At 37.2% G+C, this 21,798-nt stretch overlaps 1 protein-coding gene across 1 annotated transcript in view; it reads right to left on the reverse strand.

Annotated features, from left to right (window-relative positions):
- Positions 1 to 21,798, reverse strand: part of SUCLG2 (succinate-CoA ligase GDP-forming subunit beta) — a 366,012-nt gene that overhangs the window by 117,708 nt on the left and 226,506 nt on the right. Inside the window, exons 8-9 of the mRNA XM_004612784.2 lie at positions 19,035 to 19,196; positions 16,371 to 16,513 (exon numbers count right to left, since the gene is read on the reverse strand). Of these exons, the coding sequence (XP_004612841.2) occupies positions 16,371 to 16,513; positions 19,035 to 19,196 (305 nt within the window). The remainder of the gene's footprint in view (positions 1 to 16,370; positions 16,514 to 19,034; positions 19,197 to 21,798) is intronic.

Here is a 21,798-nt window from a genome sequence, read left to right on the forward strand (position 1 = left end):
GCATCGCCCCTCAGATACAACCTGAGACCATATTTCCAGATACTGTAGCTCTAGAAGATAGGAAAGGGAAAAAAACTGAAGTTCATGAATAATTTTATCAGAAGGATCTACATCATTCTATACTTAACAAATTATCAATTCCAGCTCTGGGTTCTTGTCTTGAGGAGAAGGCAAAAGTGTTTTATGATGATTTAAAGAGGACTCTCATACAAGATTCATTACTTAAAATGTTCCCCAAACAACTGTCATGAATCCTGAATCTATAAATGCATCTTTGTAGCTACTTGTGGGCTTGCATTCATTCTCACAGTACTGCCTTGAGTACATTCATTCTCAAGCAGAGCGTACCATATTATCAACTAAAGAAATTTTTAAAAAATTCTGTTTGAGGGGCTGGAGAGATAGTAGAGAAGGCTGGGCACTTGTCTTGCACTTGTTGGACCCAGGTTCAATCCCTAAAACCCCTTATGGTGCCCCAAGTCCCACCAGGGTTAATCCCTGAGAGTAGAAGCAGGAGTAAGCTGAAAGACAGAAAAAAGAATTCCTGATTGACTTGATCTGGAGTATATCCAGAGATGCAGAGTACTGAATGCGCCCCAGGCACTTCTAATGAGGAGCCCGGTCTGAAACTCAAGTTTTCATCAACCCTATAGGCTGTTTTATTTTATCTTTTATGAACACTAAGTCTAGGTTTTCCTATCTCCTTATCCCTGGTGTCCTTTCTGGTCCTTTCTTCACAACATTCTTCCCAATGACAGTGTGAAGCGAGACTTTCATGAAGACCATGACACATAAATTCCACAGAAGGCAGGTATGCATTTGGTTTTTACCATGATCCTCCTTCCTCTCAGAGTGGCAAATATACTGCTTTGGGCTAAATTTTAAAAAGGCAGCTCAGATAGAGAAAAGAACACCAAGTAAAGGGTGTTGCGAGGACCTGCTCTGGTTGGGAGATGCATGCCAAAAGTAGACTATCGACTGAACAGGATGGCCACTAAATACCTCTATTGCAAACCACAACACCGCAAAAGAGAGAGAGAGAGAGAGAGAGAGCAAAAAGGGAATGCCCTGCCACAGAGGCAGGGTGGGGTGGGGGTGCTGGGGGTGCTGGGAGGGATTCTGGAATTATTGGTGGTGGAGAACAGGCACTGGTGGAGGGATGGGTACTCAATCACTGTATGACTGAAACACAAACATTCAAGTTTGTAAGTATGTAACTGTACCTCACGGTGATTCACTAATGAAAATAAAATTTTTTAAAACAACTTCTACTGTATAGGAGAGCAGACACTGAAGAGGAAAGAAACATGGTGCTTATTAAGCACAGTTCTGGAATTTCTAGCCACTGTAATATATCACCAAAAATATAATAAATTAAGATCTTAAAGGAAAAAATGTCAACTGAAACAAAGTCAGAAGTTCAAATATTCATAAATATAAGTTAATAATTATTAGGCACTGAATCTGTACCAAGAAATTTTCTTTACAAAGACCAGAGAGATACTACAGAGTGTGAGGCACTTGCCTTGCATGCTGCCAACCTGGCTCAATCCATGGTAACCTATATGGTTCCAGAGCACAGAGTCAGGACTGTCAAAGCTAAACTAATTTTGAACATAAATATTTAATATTAAGAATTGACTGTAGGGCCAGAGAGACAGTACAGAGGGTAGGGCACTTTCCTTGTACTTGGCCAACATGGGTTCGATCCCTGGTCCCCCCCTCCCTGCCAGGAGTAATTCCTGAGAGCAAGCCAGGAGTAACCTCTGAGAATTGTAGGTGTGAATCAAAAACAAACAAATAAAGATCTTCAAGGCCTTATGTTCTGCTGTACTACAACTTATGACACACATAAGAACAAGATAGACACATACAAGCACTATAACAGAAAGAAACTAACTTTCTATCTGGCCCACTTCCTTTGGAGCCAGGAATACTCAATAATATGACACAAACCCAGAGGTGGAAGAAACAATGATGAAGTGTTAACTTGATACTGAATTTATGAACTAGAAGAAAAATAGAAAAATCCTACTTATATGATGATAGTTGACATAAAGATGATTTGAAAGATCTGAAACAGAGAAAGTTACATGTGATGTCGCTGACCATCAAATAATCTATAAAAGGTATCTTGAACAAAGTCATCAAGATAAACATTAAACTATATTTTTAGAAAAGCAGTCATTTTTTCACTCTCCATATAAATAAAAGAAAATTTCAGTAGAGGTCTTATGTCACATATCATTATAAATCAATTTTCTTGGCCAAACATAAAAGTTGATTCAACATCTCTGTCTTAAAACACTCTATTATCATGACATTTGTCAAACAGTGAAAGATCTGACCATTTCCTTTTTCTCCAAATAGCTCAAGGAATCCAGATAACAAATGAAGATTGTACTTTGTAACAAGAATAGACAGGAGACTGAATCACAGCAAAACACTTACAAATCAAGAGAGGGAAGAAAAGTACCCAGAGAGATTAAATGCAGGAAGAACAATAATAGGAAAGAAATCTCTTGTGAAAAGAAGCAGCTGATAGGAACTTAATCGGGAGAAAAATGAATTATATCTAACTCAATGACCAGCTCAAGACGAGGTAATTTCATAAAGTTTATAGAAAGTCACTTGAAAATTACACAACTTATTTTTCTATTCTACTTTCAGAAAGAAGGGAAATAAAAGTTCTTCATGAGTGGTGATCTTCAGAAGAAAGGCATTTACAAATCCAAGTGATGAATTTTACCTATTAACTAGAGGATCATGCTTAAATTTGATTTGGATTTTAAAAAAACAAAACAAAGCATTGCTTCGGAATAATAAAATACTTCTGCATTTGAGGGAGAGATTTTGACACAGAAACAAGGGATTGTAAGAGTATATCACAGGGGGACACAAAGGGGGGAAAAGGTGTTTACAGAGTTAAGTCTGCAGAGGCTTATAACAAAGAAGCATATGACGGGATATTTTCATTCTTGATGAAATGAGTACATAGAAATAATACTAGGAAGGGTTTGTCGTGTGGACAACAACAGAAAATAAATTCTAAGTTAACAGATAAAAAAGAACAGAATTGGCAGGGCTGAAACGGCTGCCAATGAAGTTACAGAATTGAAGTCCCAGAGCTATAGTGGTCATTCCAAAGTTAAACACATGCAAGGCTCACAAAATGGGCATAGACTGCTAGGAACTCAGGCCAGCATTTTTGATTCAGTAGGACTAAGGTGGAGCTTAAGCCTTTTCATTCCTAAGGAGGCTTAAGTGATACCAATCCTTCAGTCCTGCTAGATCAACCACTGAGAACCACTGAGTTACAGAGATTCCATCCTATAAGAGCCCGTGTGTAAGGGATTCAGCATCACACAGGTTTGCTCTTGGTTCTTTCAAGGAGAAGGCAATTAGTTTCCTTGGCCACACTGTTTTCGTTCATGACCTCCGAGGCAAGTGGCCACTGTCAGGGGCTTCAAGAGGCTTGGATAAGTCATAGACTGGATTGAGTGACTGTATCTGGCGTCCACCCCTGAGAGCAATATGCTGTTAGAGATGCAATAAAGCAAGTGCCCAGGTGCCAGGATAAATGGTTGCAGAATTGCAGGCAAGTAGAATTAGAGAAGGAAAGAAAGAACCACATTTGATGGTATCACCAAGATCAAAAGAAGAATTTTCTCCAAATGAACAAAAGCTGGAAAAAGCATGTGAGCCAAGAATAATAGGATAAGTCTATAACAAAGTACATTTTGAAATCAAGATATGCCAAAGCAGTAGTATTTTAAATATACTATATACCTTTATATATATATAGCACAGCGGGTAGGGCGTTTGCCTTGCAGGCAGCTGACCTGGGTTCGATTCCTCTGTCCCTCTTGGAGGGCATGGAAAGCTATAGAGAGTATCCCACCTGCACAGCAGAGCCTGGCAAGCTACCCGTGGCATATTTGATATGCCATAATCAGTAACAAGTCTCATAATGGAGATGTTACTGGTGCCCATTCGAACAAATCAATGAGCAATGGGATGACAGTGACAGTGATGACAATGATATATTATATATATCTGAATATATTTTCAAAAATACATACATTATATACTTATAGCTATATATAAGTGTTTTTCACACTGGTCGTGAAAAGCAAATTTTTTAAACTTCCCTGATGGTTATTTCAAACACTGTCACATGAACCGCTTGAAAATGTATCCTCCAATTGCATGTCATGGCTATGGCCATAGGAAAGCAGGTTCTACATCCTTACTCTGAACCTCTCATGGAGCAAAGATAGGCTCCCAGACCGGCACCTCCATGCAAGGGCTTTAGCGAATACCATACTCTGAGCACCATATCTTCAGAGCTGGGTGGGCCAGATCTCTGACATACCTACCTGACTAACTGAGATAAAAAATGAACAGAGCTCTATCTGAATAAAATATTATTTACAAAAAATAGGTGTTGGGTAGGATTTTACTACAAACTGGGGTTATCCTACCTGTGTTCTAAAACAATTTTTCAAACTCGAATGGGCACAGGAATCATCTGGAGATCTTGAGTAGAAACAAACTATGATTTGTTGTGTCTAGAGTAAGGCTAAGAGTCTACATTTGTATCAGACCAAAGCTTGAACTCACACTGACAGTTCATAGTCCTTATTTTTAGCATTGAGCTTCCATAGGTGGGCAGGGAGATAGGTGAAGTACTGGAGTGTAAGTTGGCATGTGAGAGCCCTGGATTCAATCCACAGCACCTCAATGAGAGACGTTACTGGTCGCTCGAACAAATCGATGAACAATTGTATGACTGTGACTGACTTGTATAATAGCTTCTATTGTTTGATAAATTGGTGGCACCTTCATTAGTTAATTTAAGTTTGTGTTGTACAGAAATACCGAAACCTGGTTTTCTTTTGTGCTTCTGTAAGTTTTGTTCTCACATTTCTCAAGTGGACTTGGAGCGATAGCACAGTGGGTAGGACATTTGCCTTACATGCGGCTGACCCGGTTTCGATTCCTCTGTCCCTCTCGGAGAGCCCAGCAAGCTACCGAGAGTATCCCAACCGAACAGTAGAGCCTGTCAAGCTACCTGTGGCATATTTGATACGCCAAAAACATATCAAAGTCTCACAATGGAGACATTACTGGTATCCACAAAAGCAAATCGATGAACAAAGGGAGGACAGTACCACAGTGCTACAGTGCTACATTTCTCAAGTACCAAATAACTCCTCTTTGAAATTTGATCTGCCCTGCTGGTATTTAGATTGTCAATTAGTTCATCTTAACAGAAAGGAAGCTCCGCATACAAATTATTACCAGGAGTCGCATTATATACACAAAATACAGTATGAGTTGGTTATTCCCCTATATACCTGTAACCAAAATGCCAACACTGTTGGTTCCACAAGGCCTCTTGTGGAAGGACACTACTTGGAATAAACAAGCAAGTGAAATTTAGCTGGGCCAAGGGTTAAAGCTTTAAACTGGCTTTCTTTTCACTGTCTTTGTGCTCATCAGAATATTACACCAAGATGATTGCTCAAAAATATTCTACCGGAGTTCTGAAAAAAAAGAGATGTGTCCAGAATTTTTACAGATAATGATTAATGAAAAAACTCATAGATAAACTGGAAGAAAAATAATTAACTCGGATTTGAGCCAGCTGCCCTTTGGGAATGCTAACTAATATGTCTGCTGCAAGTGTTTTGTTTTCTATAAGCCCCAAAGGTGGTGAAAGAGCACTCCCAGGAGAAGGTTCGGACATGTAGATAAAATACCATGGATGTACATAAATCTCTAATTGCAAGAAAGCAGTTTCGAAACTAGGGAAAAGTTGCAGTGTAAACTATTCTAGCTGCCAATACTTATTTGATATTTTTTAAGGTTCATAATAAGGCAAGAAGACTTTGGTAAACCATGAATAAAGAAAGGATAGGATGGGAGGCAGCTTACAAGCAGAAGGAGCTAGCCTCAGTGGGAGCACTCATAGCAATGCCTACAAACATGAACTTTGAATCATGTAACACTACAACAATTCATTTTTCAAGGCAAAATTATCTGCAAAGTCTGAAAAACACTATCAAAAATTATTATTTTAAAAACTAACACTCAAAATCCTCCTTGTACCTGTGAATTGTTTTCCACCTAACCAAGATAACCCCTGTCATATTATATATTCATTTTTATTCCTTTTGGATTTTGCAATGCTAAAACACACCTTGCTGTGCTTAGGGCTTACTCCACACTCAGGGATCACTCCTGGTGGGGTTTGTGGTTCCAGTAATAGAACCCGAGATCACCTGTGTGCAAGAGAAGGGTTTTATTCACTGTACTACCTTGTTACTCCTAGGTATTTCTTTTATATTTGTTCATAGGCCTTTTTTTATATTCTCTGTGGAAATAACATCTAGAAAAAAAGATTATCACTCAGTACTCTCCTCTCTAGACCAAGAAGAATGCTATATGAACTTACACACGCATATATGTATTAACATACAAAGATATTTCCCCCACATCTAACCCAGTGAAGGCATTCTTCTTCTGGAATGGGTTTGGCAGCCTCATTGCTGCTGCTATCTATGATTTGTGCCACGGTCGAGTGTCTGCCTTTTTATGTTCCCATAGTCCAGTCTCCCTAGAAATCAATTTCTGCTTAGGAAATTATTTAAGTAAACAGGATTTGACTTCTGAACTATAGCCTGTGAACTATAGCACCATCTTCTTGTAGTTAGAATTCCATAAATGCTGTCTGAGAATTGCTTACACTTTGTCTCATATTAGCATGTTGCTTTCAAGGAAAGACACCCTCCTCACTCTCACAAATCTCCCTGTCTGCAGCTGTGTCTTTTTGTGAAGCAGGATCTCATCCCAGCCTTCACAAACAGCTCCTTCCCTCCCTTGTTTACTTGATCCTGGAGATCAAGTCTAGCTTCAGACTACGTTTCCTACCAGGATGTACCATCTAATAGAGCTTTGCCAGACATAGGGCACCAGTATCTAGCTTCGGAAATGAATTCAGAAATATTATTTTTTTTTTTTGCTGTTTTGGGTCATATCCAATGATGCTCAGGGATTACTCCTGGCTCTGCACTCAGGAGTCACACCTGGAACTGCTCGGGGAACCATATGGGATGCCGGGGATTGAACCTGGGTCGCCATGTGCAAGGCAAATGCCCTCCCTGCTGTACTATCGCTCCGGCCCCAGAAATATAATTTTAACTGTTAGATTTTTTTTCTGATCGAGAAAGTTCAGGTTTACAGCAAATTAATAAAATGTAGACTACTGTTTTATACTAACTCGGTCAAAAAAAGTATTTCTGGAGAAAGGACTTTGCCTGTGTACCATTATAATACCTAGGAATTACAAAATGGTAGGTAAAATCATAAATGAGCTGAAAAAAAACTCAATGAAAGATTATACTTAGTGTGACGCAAATGAAGAGAGATTATATTAAATGTGAAACAAATTAAAACCTTATGAAGAAAGCAAAAAGTGGTGCTGGAGAGATCGTACAGTGGCACGCGTCTTGCATCCAGCTGAGTGGGGTTCAATCACCAGGCTCCATGGTTCCAAGAGCATTGCCAGGAGTAATTTCTGAGTATATAGCCAGGAGTCACCCCCAAGCAGTACCTCGAGAGGCCCCAAACAAACATGAAAAAACAAGGCAAAAAAGGAATATGTGGGGAGAAAACAAATAAAAGGTATTTGGAGGTAATTGGGGAATCCAAATTATAGATTATCTTAAGAAAGTAAATGAGAAAGTCAACCTATCACTAAACTGACATGGATTAAAACTAAGATAGAAAAACAATACCTTATAGCACAGCGGGTAGGGCGTTTGCCTTGCACACGGCCGACCCAGGTTCGACTCCTCCATCCCTTTCGGAGATCCCGAAAAGCTACCTGCCCTCATGGCAGAGCCTGGCAAGCTACACGTGGCGTATTTGATATACCAAAAACAGGAACAAGTCTCACAATGGAAACATTACTGGTGCCAGCTCGAGCAAATCAATGAACAACAGGATGGGACGACAGTGCGACGGTGCTAGAGTGCATTTTAGAAGCTTGAAGCAGCAGTCAAGGTAGTGAATGGGGACATGAGAGAAGGCACTTTCCTTGCATGTCTTTGATTCTGGTTAGCTACACAACATCGCATATGACCCCCAAGACCCCCAAGACCCCATCTGGAGTGAACCCACCTCACTGATATGCATGTAAGATGAACCCAGAAAAATATGGTCTGAACACCAAGAAAGGACATTAAGCCACTTGTGAAAATCTGAGCTATTTCAGAGTCCAGGCAACTCATAATGACTGTATCAAATATTAATGTATGCTTAACCAGTAATTCTTAGATGATTAAAAAAATAACACGAATGACTAATCCATCAACTATTTAATGCACAAAATTTGCCAGGAATCTAGCTTTGTTGCAAGTTATATCTTTTTTAAAATGGGAATAAATGTCTGATATGCATCACAGAGGTGTTCATACTTGTTAGTATTACGTTTGTATATAAACTATGCGATACTGTGCTCTAGCAAACCAACAACGATTTATAAAATCCTCATACCTTCTGAAACAGTTTTGAAATAACTAATTTCATCAAGATAACCTTTTAGATGCAATATACCTTTAAAACTTTGCCCATTATTTATCCTGCTAATAATATTGATGATGCTCAAAGAAACAAGCAAACACAATGGGAAGAGGTTTATCACAATATACTGGAGTTTTATTTTTAAAGGTTCTCAAAAGAAAGAATAATGTAACTTTAGCCTTATTAATAATATACATAAATTTTGGCGAAGGAGAGCCTAGGTGTTTATGAACTTGCCTGGCACACAAATGGTCACATATCCCTGGCATTATTAGGAATGGTCCTTGAGCTCGGAGGCAGGAATAAGCCCTGAGAACAGTTGGGATCTCAAATCTTACTTCCCCAAAGAAAGGATAATATGCATGTATAATGCTAGACATTGTAGGAGTTGTCCTATAGGAAAAAAGTTTGGAACAAATTTTGTAAACCCCATACTTTACAAATTAATGCAAACTTAGAAAACCAAAAAAAAATCCAAATTTTTTTTTAATTTAAAGAAAGAAAACATTTAGTCAGCATAAAGTGAAGCAACATAAATGTATTTGAAAATGATTCTTAATGGAAAAGTGACAAACTCATTTCTTTAATCTCTAGGTATAAAAAGACTCTAAAATGCACATTCTGACACATTCAGGAGGTTCTCATAAGGAAAGTCTCCCTCTCGAGGAAATACATAAATGCAAATTGTGAAATGGAAAAAATTTTTTTAACATTTCTGTTAAAGTTTTCTGATTGTTCTGTCTCAAAAGACAATAATCTTCCTCTAGTGCATAATCTCTGAAAAGCGGTCCACAATTGTGCAAATCATTATAAATGTGGTTTTTATTACCCAGAATAGTTATGCTCTATAAAGCTACATATAAAAAAAAAGTTAGCACTAAATCAGTGCTTCCAGAGAAAATACAGAATTAGATTCCTGAAAGTTTCTGGACATAAGATTTTCACTAATCAACATAAAACCTTTTCTGGTAGTACAGATATTTGAGCCACAATCTGGAGGTACTCGGGGTTTACTTCTAACTCTGCACTCCCTCCTAGTGGGGCTCTAGGGACCCTACGTGGTGCTAGGGATGGAACCTAGGTAGGTCGTGTGCAAGGCAAGCACTCAGCCCACTGTACTGTGGCTGTGGCCCCCAACATACAAATGTGGTTTTTTTTGGTGATATTCCGTACAAGGATACCAATACATATTGCTGACCAATACTAAATGTATGGCCAATTCAACTAAAACTTATGCCTCAACAAATCTTATTTAACATGTTTTTTTTTCCCTAAAGCACCCAGCCATTTAGCATGATGCATGTATTCATTTTATTACAGTGGTTACAATCCAAAAAACAAAATGTAAAAAAATATGGTGCCAAATTTGTAACATACATGACACTTTGTAATATGAGAGATAAAATTACAAAGAACATTGGATTTTTTCACCTTTGCTGCAGAAAGCCACATCTGATTACTCAACTTTTTCTCTATTTTGCACACTTCTGCAAATGACATAGGAGGAATACAAGTACTGATTTGGGGGTAAAAAATACATTTTTGAACACAGGCAATTTTGCATACATGAATCCACAAAGGAGAATCAGATGTACTAAGAATATTTCAAATGTATATTAGGTTAAAAAAGCCCCGTAATCTCATTTATCAGCTCTGCTCCAGCGACCCAGAAACAAATCTTGAGAGGGCTTAACCAGCCATCGAAAGTACCCACTTATGGCTTAGATGTCCGGGGCACTCCAGAGTGGGGCAGGTCAGCCCAGTGCCCACCCAAACAGAGCCCTGAGAGTCACTTGATTGCACACTCCTGAATTTCCACCATGCTTCTGGCCGGACTCCATGTCTTGGACCGAGTTCACTGAGAAATTAACCTTCCTAAAAATTAGGCTATTGGTTCATGAAGTAAGTGAAACCTCTAGATAAGAAATGAGTGCTGAAAACAGGTGAAGGAACAAACATGACAACCTTTCAATACTTGCATTGCAAATCATAATGCCTAAGAGGAAAGAGGGAGAGAGAGAGAAAGAGGCAAAAATGCCTGCCCTATAGGGGGCAGGGGAGGGAAACTGGGAAATTGGGACAATCAATTGGTAGTGGGTGGAAAGCACACACACATACACTGGTAAAAAGATGGTGCTGGAACACTGACAACTTTGTTACTCTTTCTTACAGCGATTCCATAAAAAAGGAGGAAAAAGTGAAAAAAGAAATCCCTTCAATACTTTGGAAACATTCCTGGAAAATAATTAGCAACCTGAATTAAATTAATTAATTAATCATTATAAATGAAATTAATAAAAAATAAATTAATAAAATTCGACTACCTACCACAGCCAGATCATTCTAAAGGTTCAAAGATATCTGAATCTCATATTATTCTTATACATTAATTGATCGCTTTAGAAATTGCATGATTTTCTAATTGCTGAATTTCAACACTTTTTTAATGCAATAATTAGGAGAGTATTTTTAAAACCTAACAACATAATAATTATATTACTTCCAACCTATGGAATATTTTAATTTGATTTGTAGTAAGTTTTTTTTTTTGCTTTTTGGGTCACACTCGGCAATGCACTGGTGTTACTCCTGGTTTTACACTCAGGAATTACTCCTGGCGGTGCTCAGGGGACCATATGGGATGCTGGGATTCGAACCCGGGTCAGCCGAGTGCAAGGCAAACGCCCTACCCTCTGTGCTATTGCTCCAGCCCCAATTTGTAGTAAGTTTTTTTTAACACTCTACAAAAGCTTCCCCATCTAAGATTCAAAATCAATTACTGAGTATGCACAGATCAATGATAAAATTTACTAAAATATCTCCAAGTTTGTGCAGTTCTTTATATTATTTACCATGAAACAAAAATATCACATCAATATCTCAATTTTGAGAACAAATTTTGTTTACTTTTAGGTTTGTCAGTAAGGAGTATGAAACTAGAGTTATAGCATCCCATTAGGGATGCTTTGAAATGTGGTAGCTATTAAAAACACTATAGCACTGTAGTACTGTCCTACCATTGCTCATCAATTTGCAAGAGCGGGCACCAGTAACGTCTCCATTGTGAGACTTGTTGTTGTTATTATTATTATTCTTTTTTGGCATATCGAATATGCCAACGGGTAGCTTGCCAGGCTCTGCCGTACAGGCGAGATACTCTCGGTAGCTTGCCGGGCTCTCCAAGAGGGATGGAGGAATCGAACCCAGGTCAGCTGCACGCAAGACATGACCCGCTGTGCTATTTCTCCAGAGACACTAGACATGGAAAATACAAAACCAGCTGTGAAGGTGAGGGTCTCGGACTTATTGAGGAGTAGTGGCAGGTAAAACGAAATGAGTATAAGCTGGATATGCAAAACCAGGCATTCTGAAAATTTTGATCGATTGAATATCAGTAAAATAAATGTAATTACCAACATTTACAAATTCTTGCAGTTCTTATGGTTTCCACCACAATAAACATGGAAGAGAATGGAACCTGAGGCAATTTCCTATTGTTTTCTTACACATGGTAGATACTTAAAGTGTAAGGCAAAGCAAATACAGATTACATGTTCCTATGTACACACAATTTTATTCTTCTCAGACTAGATTACTCTGTAGGCTACTACCATGAGAAATGGCTAATTTCAGGGACTGGAGAGGTAGCACAGTAGGCAAAGCTTTTGCCATGCTCACCTAAGTCCTACAGGAGTAAGCCTTGAGCACAACTGAGTGTATCCCAAAAGACAAATAAAAAATAAAAAGAATGGCTGACTGGAGTTTTACTCCATTCAACTTCATATGGGAGTACAATCTGGTTTCAAATAGGTCCATAAGGATAGGGATTATTGTATGCAGAATCATCATTTCAAAAATTACGTTTGTTATATGATGTATGGGTCATTATATCTGAAAATCAATCCTATAAAATTCAGCGGAAATGAAATGATACCCTTGAAGATAAGTAATTTCAGCAAATAAATTAATGGATTAAGGTATGGGATAGATATATTTGTATATATATGTATATTGTATATAAATAGTTTAATCATGACATAGAGTATTTATAAAAACAATATTTTCTCTTTATATATGCTTATATCAGGTATTTCATCTCATATATATATTCTAAGACATATTAAAACAAGGTATTTGTATAAATCTGATACTGAAAATATGGTATGCAATTTTATTCCTGTGGCTTTGAAATAGGCAGATTTCATTTGTGCCAAGCCCCAGAATATTGAGAAACACTGAGTCAAAGGATGTATGTGAGATTGTCCATAATATTAATATCCATAAAAGTCAAACAGTAATACAAATGCCCATCAACAAAAGAAGATGAAAAATTCTGGTAGAGTTACACAATAAATAGAAAACTGAAAACTAGACTAGAAAAATAACTGAACCAACACTACATAAAAAGCAGGTTAACCTTATAAATAAACAGTAAGTTAAGTATAAGAGAGTATACATTGCATGGCTGTCTATGTGAAGCTCAAAAATAGGAAAACAAGCAAATATTTGAAATTAGGGGAGCAGTCGCCTTTTGAAATAAAGTGAGATTTAACAACAACAACAAAAAAGCTGGAAGTAAGTTTCTGGGCTGTTGCCTTAGACTGTTCACGTGGCGTTAACTAACTACTATAGAGTGTGGCTTAAAGCAGCATTTCTCAACCAGAGGCCAATGGCTTTATGGCTCCTATCAAGTGTGCCAGAATATTCCAAGGAAGCCACATAAATAGGGAGCCTAAGATGGAAAAACACTAATGGATCATCTGGTAGTACAGGAAGGTCACAAGAAGGAAACAGTGTCAAAAAGGGGCCACTGTGGGTGGAGAAAAGGTTGAACAAACTGGGTTAAACAACAAGCTTGATCTATTACTTCTTCCTCTCACTGCTAAACCCCTGATGGAAACACTAGCAAATTCAGTTTGGGGAGGTCCACCTGACCAAAGCCAGTGGTCACCTGTGGGCAAGTAAGTTCTCTGGGATCTCTCTTGTAAAGTCACTAATTCCATTGATGAGAGTTTTACTTTCCTAATATGCTTATCTACCAAATGCGCTTAAAGTCTCAGCACATCCCAAAGGCTCCTAATACTACCACACAAAGAGACTGAATCTTAACACATGAATTTTGGGAATACACTTCATGTAAATCCATTTTATTAAGTCAGATATCTTAAAGACTCTTGGACAGTCTGGCAGAAGGACTCCTACTAAAATCAAATTTGAGTTGCATGAGAAATAAAGGCACTCATTTTAGGTACCAATGGAAATCAGAATTTGTGCTTTAAGAGAAGGAAAATATATGTTTCAGCACTCATGTTGATATTGTGAGTGGGAAATATATCAATCCTAATATTTTTTTCTGGATTGATGTTTATTATTAGATCAATAGAATTAGCGGTTATATATGACAAACAAGGAGTCGTTAGGATCTGTTGGCTTAAGCTTAACAACAGACTCCTATAATTTTGACTTTCAGTTTTCAACTGACTTATCCTTATATCTAGCAAGAAAATCAATAACTTTGAAATAATTAGCTTTCGACTCTTGGGACTTTCTACTTCTGGGTAGCTGGATGGTGTTCTTCTTGGAATAATTACTGCCAAAACTACAACCAGTTTCCTTGCAAAATCAAATCAATTTCTCTATACGATATTTTAGCCTCTGTTCTCTGAAATCTGTGAAACACTGCCAGGATTGAAAATATCCATTACATTTCTAAGCTTTTAACTGGCTTTGAGACTTCAAGATCTGTAAAAAGTACTGTGAGATCTGCTATGCATTCATTTTCCTGTTATAGCATAAGAAAAATAAAATAACTCCCACATACCTTTATCTACTAAAGTTGACAGCCAATCTTAAAAGACTTTAAATACTCCAAGCATTTAAAAATATTCCATAGGGCAAAGTCAAAATTTTTGAAGAGATTGTTCTCTAAAAAATAGCCCTGCCAGTGATTTTTCATTCCCTTCCTGCACTTTTACAAAATTAAAATTCAGGATCAGCCACTAAGAAGAGATAGTCTAAAGAAAATGCAATGATTATCCTGGTAGATTTAATCCCTGGATGAATCTCTTATTATTCTTAGCTCTGAATTTCAGTTGACAATAAAAGTTGAGTATTTTATTATAGTCTCCTCTCCCTGGGTACTTTGTGGTTCAAGCAGTTTAAAAGCTGTGTATTATTTCTATGGTATTTACAGATTTCTATTGGCTTGAAAGTCTACGGGAGGAAAATGATTCTTCTCTTAGGAAAGAACAGAAAACTAAAGGATAAATTAAATAATTGCTAAGTTCACTGATCATGCTATTATTTAGCAAATGGAAATGGAGTGTCCACGTGAACTGAAAAATTAACAAATACTTTATGGCTTAAGTGAATTTTAGATTTCAGTAATATTGCTATTTTTGAACAGCACTGAAAAATAAGATAATTAGCTGATTCTTCTTTTTTTTTTTACTTTGTGAATCTCAATGAAGGGTTAACAAAAATGTCATTTAATTCATAATAAAAACAGACAAGCATAAATTTTGTTATGCGAAACTTTAATAATCATGGGAAATTCCAATTACATTCAGAATATGATTTTATGCCTCTTTTTTTTCCAAGTGAAGCAAAATAGTTGTTATTGAAAGAAATTTAGAGAAATATGGAACCATAATACAGAGGTAGGGCATTTGCCTTCCATGCAGTCGATAGGGTTTCACTCCTGGCTTCCTATATGTTTCCCTGAACACTGCTAGGAGTAATTCTTGAACGCAGAGCCAGGAGTAACCCTGAGCATTGTAGGGTGTAACCCCCCACCCAAGGAAAAAGGAATTTAGAGAAATGTGAGGGGAGAAAAAGGCAGAGAGAAACGTGTGCAAGAGAGAACACAGGCTTCTCTAAATTGAACACAGGCTTGCTTCTAAATAGAAATAAGCCCAGACTATGTTTCTTTAAAAATAAATTTAGTGTTATTTTTATTGACAATATTTTTAGAAGTGGCTCATATTATTCATAGGACTCTGAGTAGGTTGAGATACCAGGAAACAATAGACTATTTAGGTAAACGAAAAATATCCAGACAATAATTTTCTAACTTTAAAATCTAGAAGCTATGGTATTATCTCAAAGAACTGTTAGAACACAATGATATATATCATTCAAAAAATTCTTATCTTTTCCAGATGATATACCTCTATCTGAACCTCATTATGAGGGACAACTGAGTACCTAAATTTGAAACAAAACATTTAAAAATAGTTTTTTCTTTCTTTTTTATGGTTATTTTAATATATTAAGGAAATTTAGGAGTATTTAACTTAAGTATTTGAGTAATATCTACTATTGTAGCTAGCAGGGGTGTATGATAGTCATAGTTAGAAAATGATATTTTATGTTACTATAACATACGCAACAGAGATGATAATTTTAAACAGTAAAAGGTGAGGTCAATATCTTCCAGTGGTAAATGACTTTATATTACAATATTTTTTTCCTGTCTCTAATCTTCTAACAGTGTCTTTCTGGAAGAAATCAGAATCTAAGCTTTCTCTAAGTAAGACTGATAATATCAGTGTAAATAACCCAAACAACAATTCAGGTTAACCAGTGTTTCACTGTCTCATGAACTATGTCATTTTTCTTTTCTCCCATCACTCTGAATATTGTTCAAAAGCCTTTTCCCCAGGATGAGTTAGGCTAGAAGGCATGTCTGTTGGCTTACTAACTCTTAGAAGCAAGAAGACAGATCATGGCCGTGAAAAAATTAGAACATTATACAATCTCCCTAAGATGACAGGGATTACCTTTGGATCAGCGGTGAGCAATTTGAATGCTTGATATACTTGAGACTCCTTCACACCACCACCAAGATCTAAGAAGTTGGCTGGCTTCCCACCATTCAGGAAAATGATGTCACAAGTTGCCATAGCAAGACCTGCACCATTCACTGCAAAATGCAAATAGCACACTAGTCAGGGTAAATTTATCAAGATGAAAAAAGGGTTCAAAACCAGATTTCCTCTTGGTATTACCAAAAAAGAACTCAGTCACTATGAGGCCAATATCTGTCCGATTTAGTACATTAGCACAGATAAATAAACTGACAGAATTAAGAATCAGAAAAGAACATACAAAGAATAAACAAGAATACCTGGGAAGGGGCAGACGGATTTATTGAGAAGTTAAATCAATCTGGGAAACAGAAAGAAGAGAGGAAATTAAGTAAATAAATATTTTGAAACAGTAGAAGAAAAGGTTTTAAGTTCTGGAAGTTAACAAAGTTTTAGAAGTTTGGGAAAGACAAAGGAAGACTATGAGAATATAGTCTGGGGTCTGTGAAATACATTCTTTTAGAATACACTTTAGAAATGAGTCAAGTAATAAATTCTTTCAAAAGTTTTATTGTTGAGAATGAATTCCTTTGAATGTGGGGTTTCTTGGGGTTTGAACCTTAGGGGCCCCAACTTCAACAGAGTTCCAGTACCCTAAGTGCAACTATGTGTGTTTAGCTGATGCATAAAATTAGGTAACATAAGAAAAAAATAAAAGCATTAAAACAATATTTCTACACTCCACTCACTGTCAAATTTAAAAAAAATAGTAGAAACCTAATCATTGAAACTATTTTCAAAAGGTGAAAATATCTTAGGAACTTTTCTTAAAAAAAGAAAGTAAAACATTCTTATTTTCTAAGCTTATTATAATGATTAATTGCACTTCTTTTGCTTCTAATGCTTAATTACCTTCCTTGAGTTAGAAAGAGGAAAATAAAATCCTGGAACACAGCAGCAAGTCTCAAGGTAAAGTTCCCCTCAGTTTTCTGATCCTTGAGTTCCCCAGACAAGCCTATGAACTGTGAGTAATTTAATTAGTTCTGGGGCAACTGAAATAAAGAATGGTTTCTATAGGATCTTAAAGTAACTTGAAATATAATAATTATAGCTTTTGAGGCTAGCTTGGTCAAAACATGCACATTGCTACAGAAGGTACAAATAATCTGCATTTAATTTGTTCTAGACATTCCAATACATCTTTCCCCTTTCTAAATGCCTACAAATATACAAGCTATATTAGCCGATGAAGATAAGAATGCTGTGAGCTATCTCACATATTACAGCTATTGTTCCAATACAAAGCAAGAGTTTCTTATATCACTTATAATTGGATGTTATCTTTTATTGTATACAGGAAAAAACTACTGGAGGAAGTCTATGTTCAGTTCTGAATATAATAATATTGTTGTTTTAATGAGCTATAAATCTTTTTTATTTTAATTTCATTAAGATTAAGACCTCTGTTTCCAGTGCAATGGATTGGTTCTGCTAGAAATACCAACACATGTAAGTCCCAGTACCATAAGCTGTGGATGGTAACAGAAATTGTATTGCCTCTATAGACCATTCTTAGTGATTTGTTTTGAATGAATTTTGTTTCGGGGCCCAGTCATTGGTGTTCAGGACATACTCCTTGCTCTGTGCTCAAAAATCACTCCTGGAGGGGCTTGGTGGATCATAAGGGGCACTAAAGATTGAACCCCAGTAGGCTGCATGTAAACCAAGTGCTGTACTATCACCAGGCCCCAACAAATCCAATCTTATCGCAGTTGGATAAGCATTTCACAAGTCTAGATGGTTGTGGTTGTTTTACAAATAAACTGGAAAAGTGGATTAAACATTTTGCATTTGGTTCTCAAAAAAAAAACTGTCTCTTGAGCATGATGATTAAAGTATGTGTTTTCTTTTACATCCTGTGAGAAAAGAATTTTATCTTAAATCCAACGTCCTAATAGTTTATAGAACAGTAACTTGACAGAGGTAGTACAGGTGCTGATTGTAAGCAATGTTTACCTGATATACTTTAAAATATATCAGATATGCCAGAGAGACAGTACAAAAGGAAAGGTGCCCAATAAACTTGGGTTGCAAGTATCCCACCCAAGTTTGATGCCCAGCAGAACATATAGTCCCTTGATCACTGCCAGGAATGATCCTTAAGCACAAAGCCACAAGTAAGCCCAAGTACTGCTGGGTGTCCCCCAAATCCCCAGAAAAAATATAAATAAATAAACCATCATATCTCATCTGTGATGGTTTCATCTGTCAGAAAGCATCTGTCAATGTCTGGAAACATTCTGTTTGTCAGAACTGAGGAATGGTAGAAGGGACATAAAGGCAAAGACACAGCTAAATATCTTACAATCCAAAGCACAGCAACTTTTTTCTTCAATGGCAAATATTTATCATGCCTAAAATAGTAACAGTGCCAGAGTTGAGAGACCATTTAAAATCCATGAGCACTGAACAAAATGAACTTTAGAGAGAAATATGAGTTCTTCTCAGAGACTTTTAGGTTGAACAAACATATGCTTATTTGTTATTAGAAAATACTGTTTCTTAGGAGAGGGATCAGCTCTTAAGTTCCGAAAAAAAATTTGTAAACCATTCTTTTGATATAAATGAATTTCTTACCAAAGCAAGCGATGTTTCCATCCAGTCCTATGTATTTTAGATCATATCTGGCAGCTTCATTTTCAATTGGTTCATTCTCTGATTTGTCATCCATAGCAAATATGTCCTTTTGCCTGAATTCTGCATTGTCATCGAAGTTTATCTTGGCATCAAAACAGACAACTAAATAAAGGGGAAAGAACATGTCTGAATATCACTTGAGAATCCATAAACTAAATGTTTTTAGGCTAGGTGGAACAGGAGAAAGAAAAGATCCTGCCCCTTTCTCTGAAGCAAGGGGAAGAAGCAACTATGATATTTTTCTTGACCTTTAAAAATTCAGAGCAATGAAGATAAAAAGGATATAGTCCATGTTTTCAAGAAACTTATACTCTACTAGAGATAATGATTACTTTTATCTATTCATCTCTGCTAAATGAACTAACAATATAATCAGCATTACCCGTTAAGCTACAGGCTGCCTGCGATGGCTGCACTACATTTTGAGCCACGGATTTTTATTATATTCTCATCCTTAGTAATTTAACGTGAATCAGCACCTTTCCCTTCTTTCAAAGAGTCTAGAAAAAATGCCTAATCCTGTCACCCTCCTTTGTCCTTCTGATATTGCCAAATGAAATTTTTATTTCATTAATATCCTCACTAAAACTTCTTAAGATTTAGCAAAAGTATATTGGGCAAAAATTAAAATTATTTTAGTTGGTCATTAACTAACTCCGGAACTTTCAGTAAAGTAGCATGGTTTTTTTTTTTTTGGAATTTAGTTGGAAGATACAAATAACAATCTCTGTTCTGCTGATAGTCTTATTTAAGGGTTTCCTAAAATTATGACCACTACCTTGAATCAAAGCCAAGCAAGATACCCGTGGCATATTCGATACGCCAAAAACAGTAATGACAAGTCTCACAATGGAGATGTTACTGGTATCCGCTTGAGCAAATGGATGAGCAATGGGATGACAGTGATACAGCGATACCTTGAATTATACAAAACTATTTTACACTTGATTCTATGAGATCAAGAGTAGTCAAATATAATGAAAGGTGACCAGGCTTTATCAGCTTGGAGAAATTTTCAACCTTCTCATTGGACAAGAACCCTGTTCACAGCAAAATTCCTTAGGGACAGGAACAGAAGCTAGAGTGCTACTCTATACTTCAAGTTGATAACCTATAGGTACAATCGGAAAGAGACTACAAGAGAGTGGCATGCGCCCTTTTCCATGTCCCCTATGGCAGCAATTAATTATCTGTGCTGAGATTACATCATAATTTTCTTTTACTTTATATGATATGTTGATAGGAATACACATTTGACTAGGAATATGAAGTTATATCTACTCTCCTTCAGCACTACTGCAGGGCACTTAATTCTTGAAAAAGTAACAACTGTAGGTATGTTTCACTCAAGTATAATGACCATAACCTGTCCATCCTACTTCTTTCCAATGAAGAGAAAATATTGTCACATAATAGCATCCTTGGGTTAAAGACTCTCAGTAATGGGTCCCCCTATATCCCTGAATAGACTTCATACCACAATTATCAAGCAGTTTGATACTAATCTGTGCAAAATTGACACACCGACATCTATGAATCATCATAATCATCATCATCATCATCCAATTGATCTTCGAATTTCTCGAGCGGTGTCAATAACATCTCCATTTGTCCAAGCCCTGAGATTTTAAAAGCCTCTCTCTACTTGTCCTTCCAACGATGCTGTACTGGAGGCTCTTTCAGGGTCAGAGGAATGAGACCCAGCTTGTTACTGGTTTTGGCATATTAATACACCATGGGGACCTTGCCAGGCTCTCCCATGTGGGTAGGAAACTCCCAGTAGTTTACTAGGTTCTCCCAGAGGGAGAAGTAGGCTATAAGATATTGCAGCCACTAAGCGGCGCACGCTTCTGGGAGCTGGCTGCTAAGTCTCTTGAATGCTGGCCGTTGATAGGATTACACAACGCTGGGGGCAGTCCCTGGGTGTGACCGCCTAGCTACTGGGAGATGGGACTTCTGGGCGGAGGAGGCCCAGTCCCGATCCAAGCAGCCTTGGAGGTCTCAGCTCCAGGTCCCACACACCTGAGTTCCTCTGCCAGTTCCTTCATGCATGAGGAGAGTCTCTTGCCCACGCGCCTGGCTGTCTTCCCTGGGGCCTCCTCAGAGGGGATGGGCTCTAGCTTCCCTCCCCACCCCGAACAGAGCTCCTGGCGGCCGAAGACCTCTGGACATCTATGAATACTTAGCATAAATAAAAGCCTAAACCACAAATTACTTAAATAGCACAGACTGACAAGATAGAATCATATATGGAAGCTAATGTGTGCCTGAGTTTTTACTCTTTCCACAAAATGTCCAGCCATTTTATCCCTGCACATTGTGAATTATGAAGCATGTGAGTAATTACTTTAAAGAATCCTAAAAATAGTAATGATTAGCCAAGGAATTGAACAGTATTCTTGCTTGGTACAATGTCAGTTTCTTAGCAATTAGTCACTTATATAATAATCAATAAGAAAGAAACTTCATTCTTAGCTTTCCATTGGTTTTATAAACACATCTTAATTAATTTATTAGTAATTTTAGGCCCTTCATTATTCATTGGGAAGGCTACTTATAACCGACACCTTCTAAATGAACAGGCAAAGGTTATCAAATTGACTTTCTAAGTGAAGAGTTCCAAATAAAAGAATTCTTAGCCATGATCAATAAACCAGTAAATCAAAATACATCTAGGCTGATCTTTGCCCCTTACAAAGACTAC

Source organism: Sorex araneus, chromosome 4 (genome assembly GCF_027595985.1).
Source record: "Sorex araneus isolate mSorAra2 chromosome 4, mSorAra2.pri, whole genome shotgun sequence".
NCBI classification, from domain to species: Eukaryota; Metazoa; Chordata; class Mammalia; order Eulipotyphla; family Soricidae; genus Sorex; species Sorex araneus.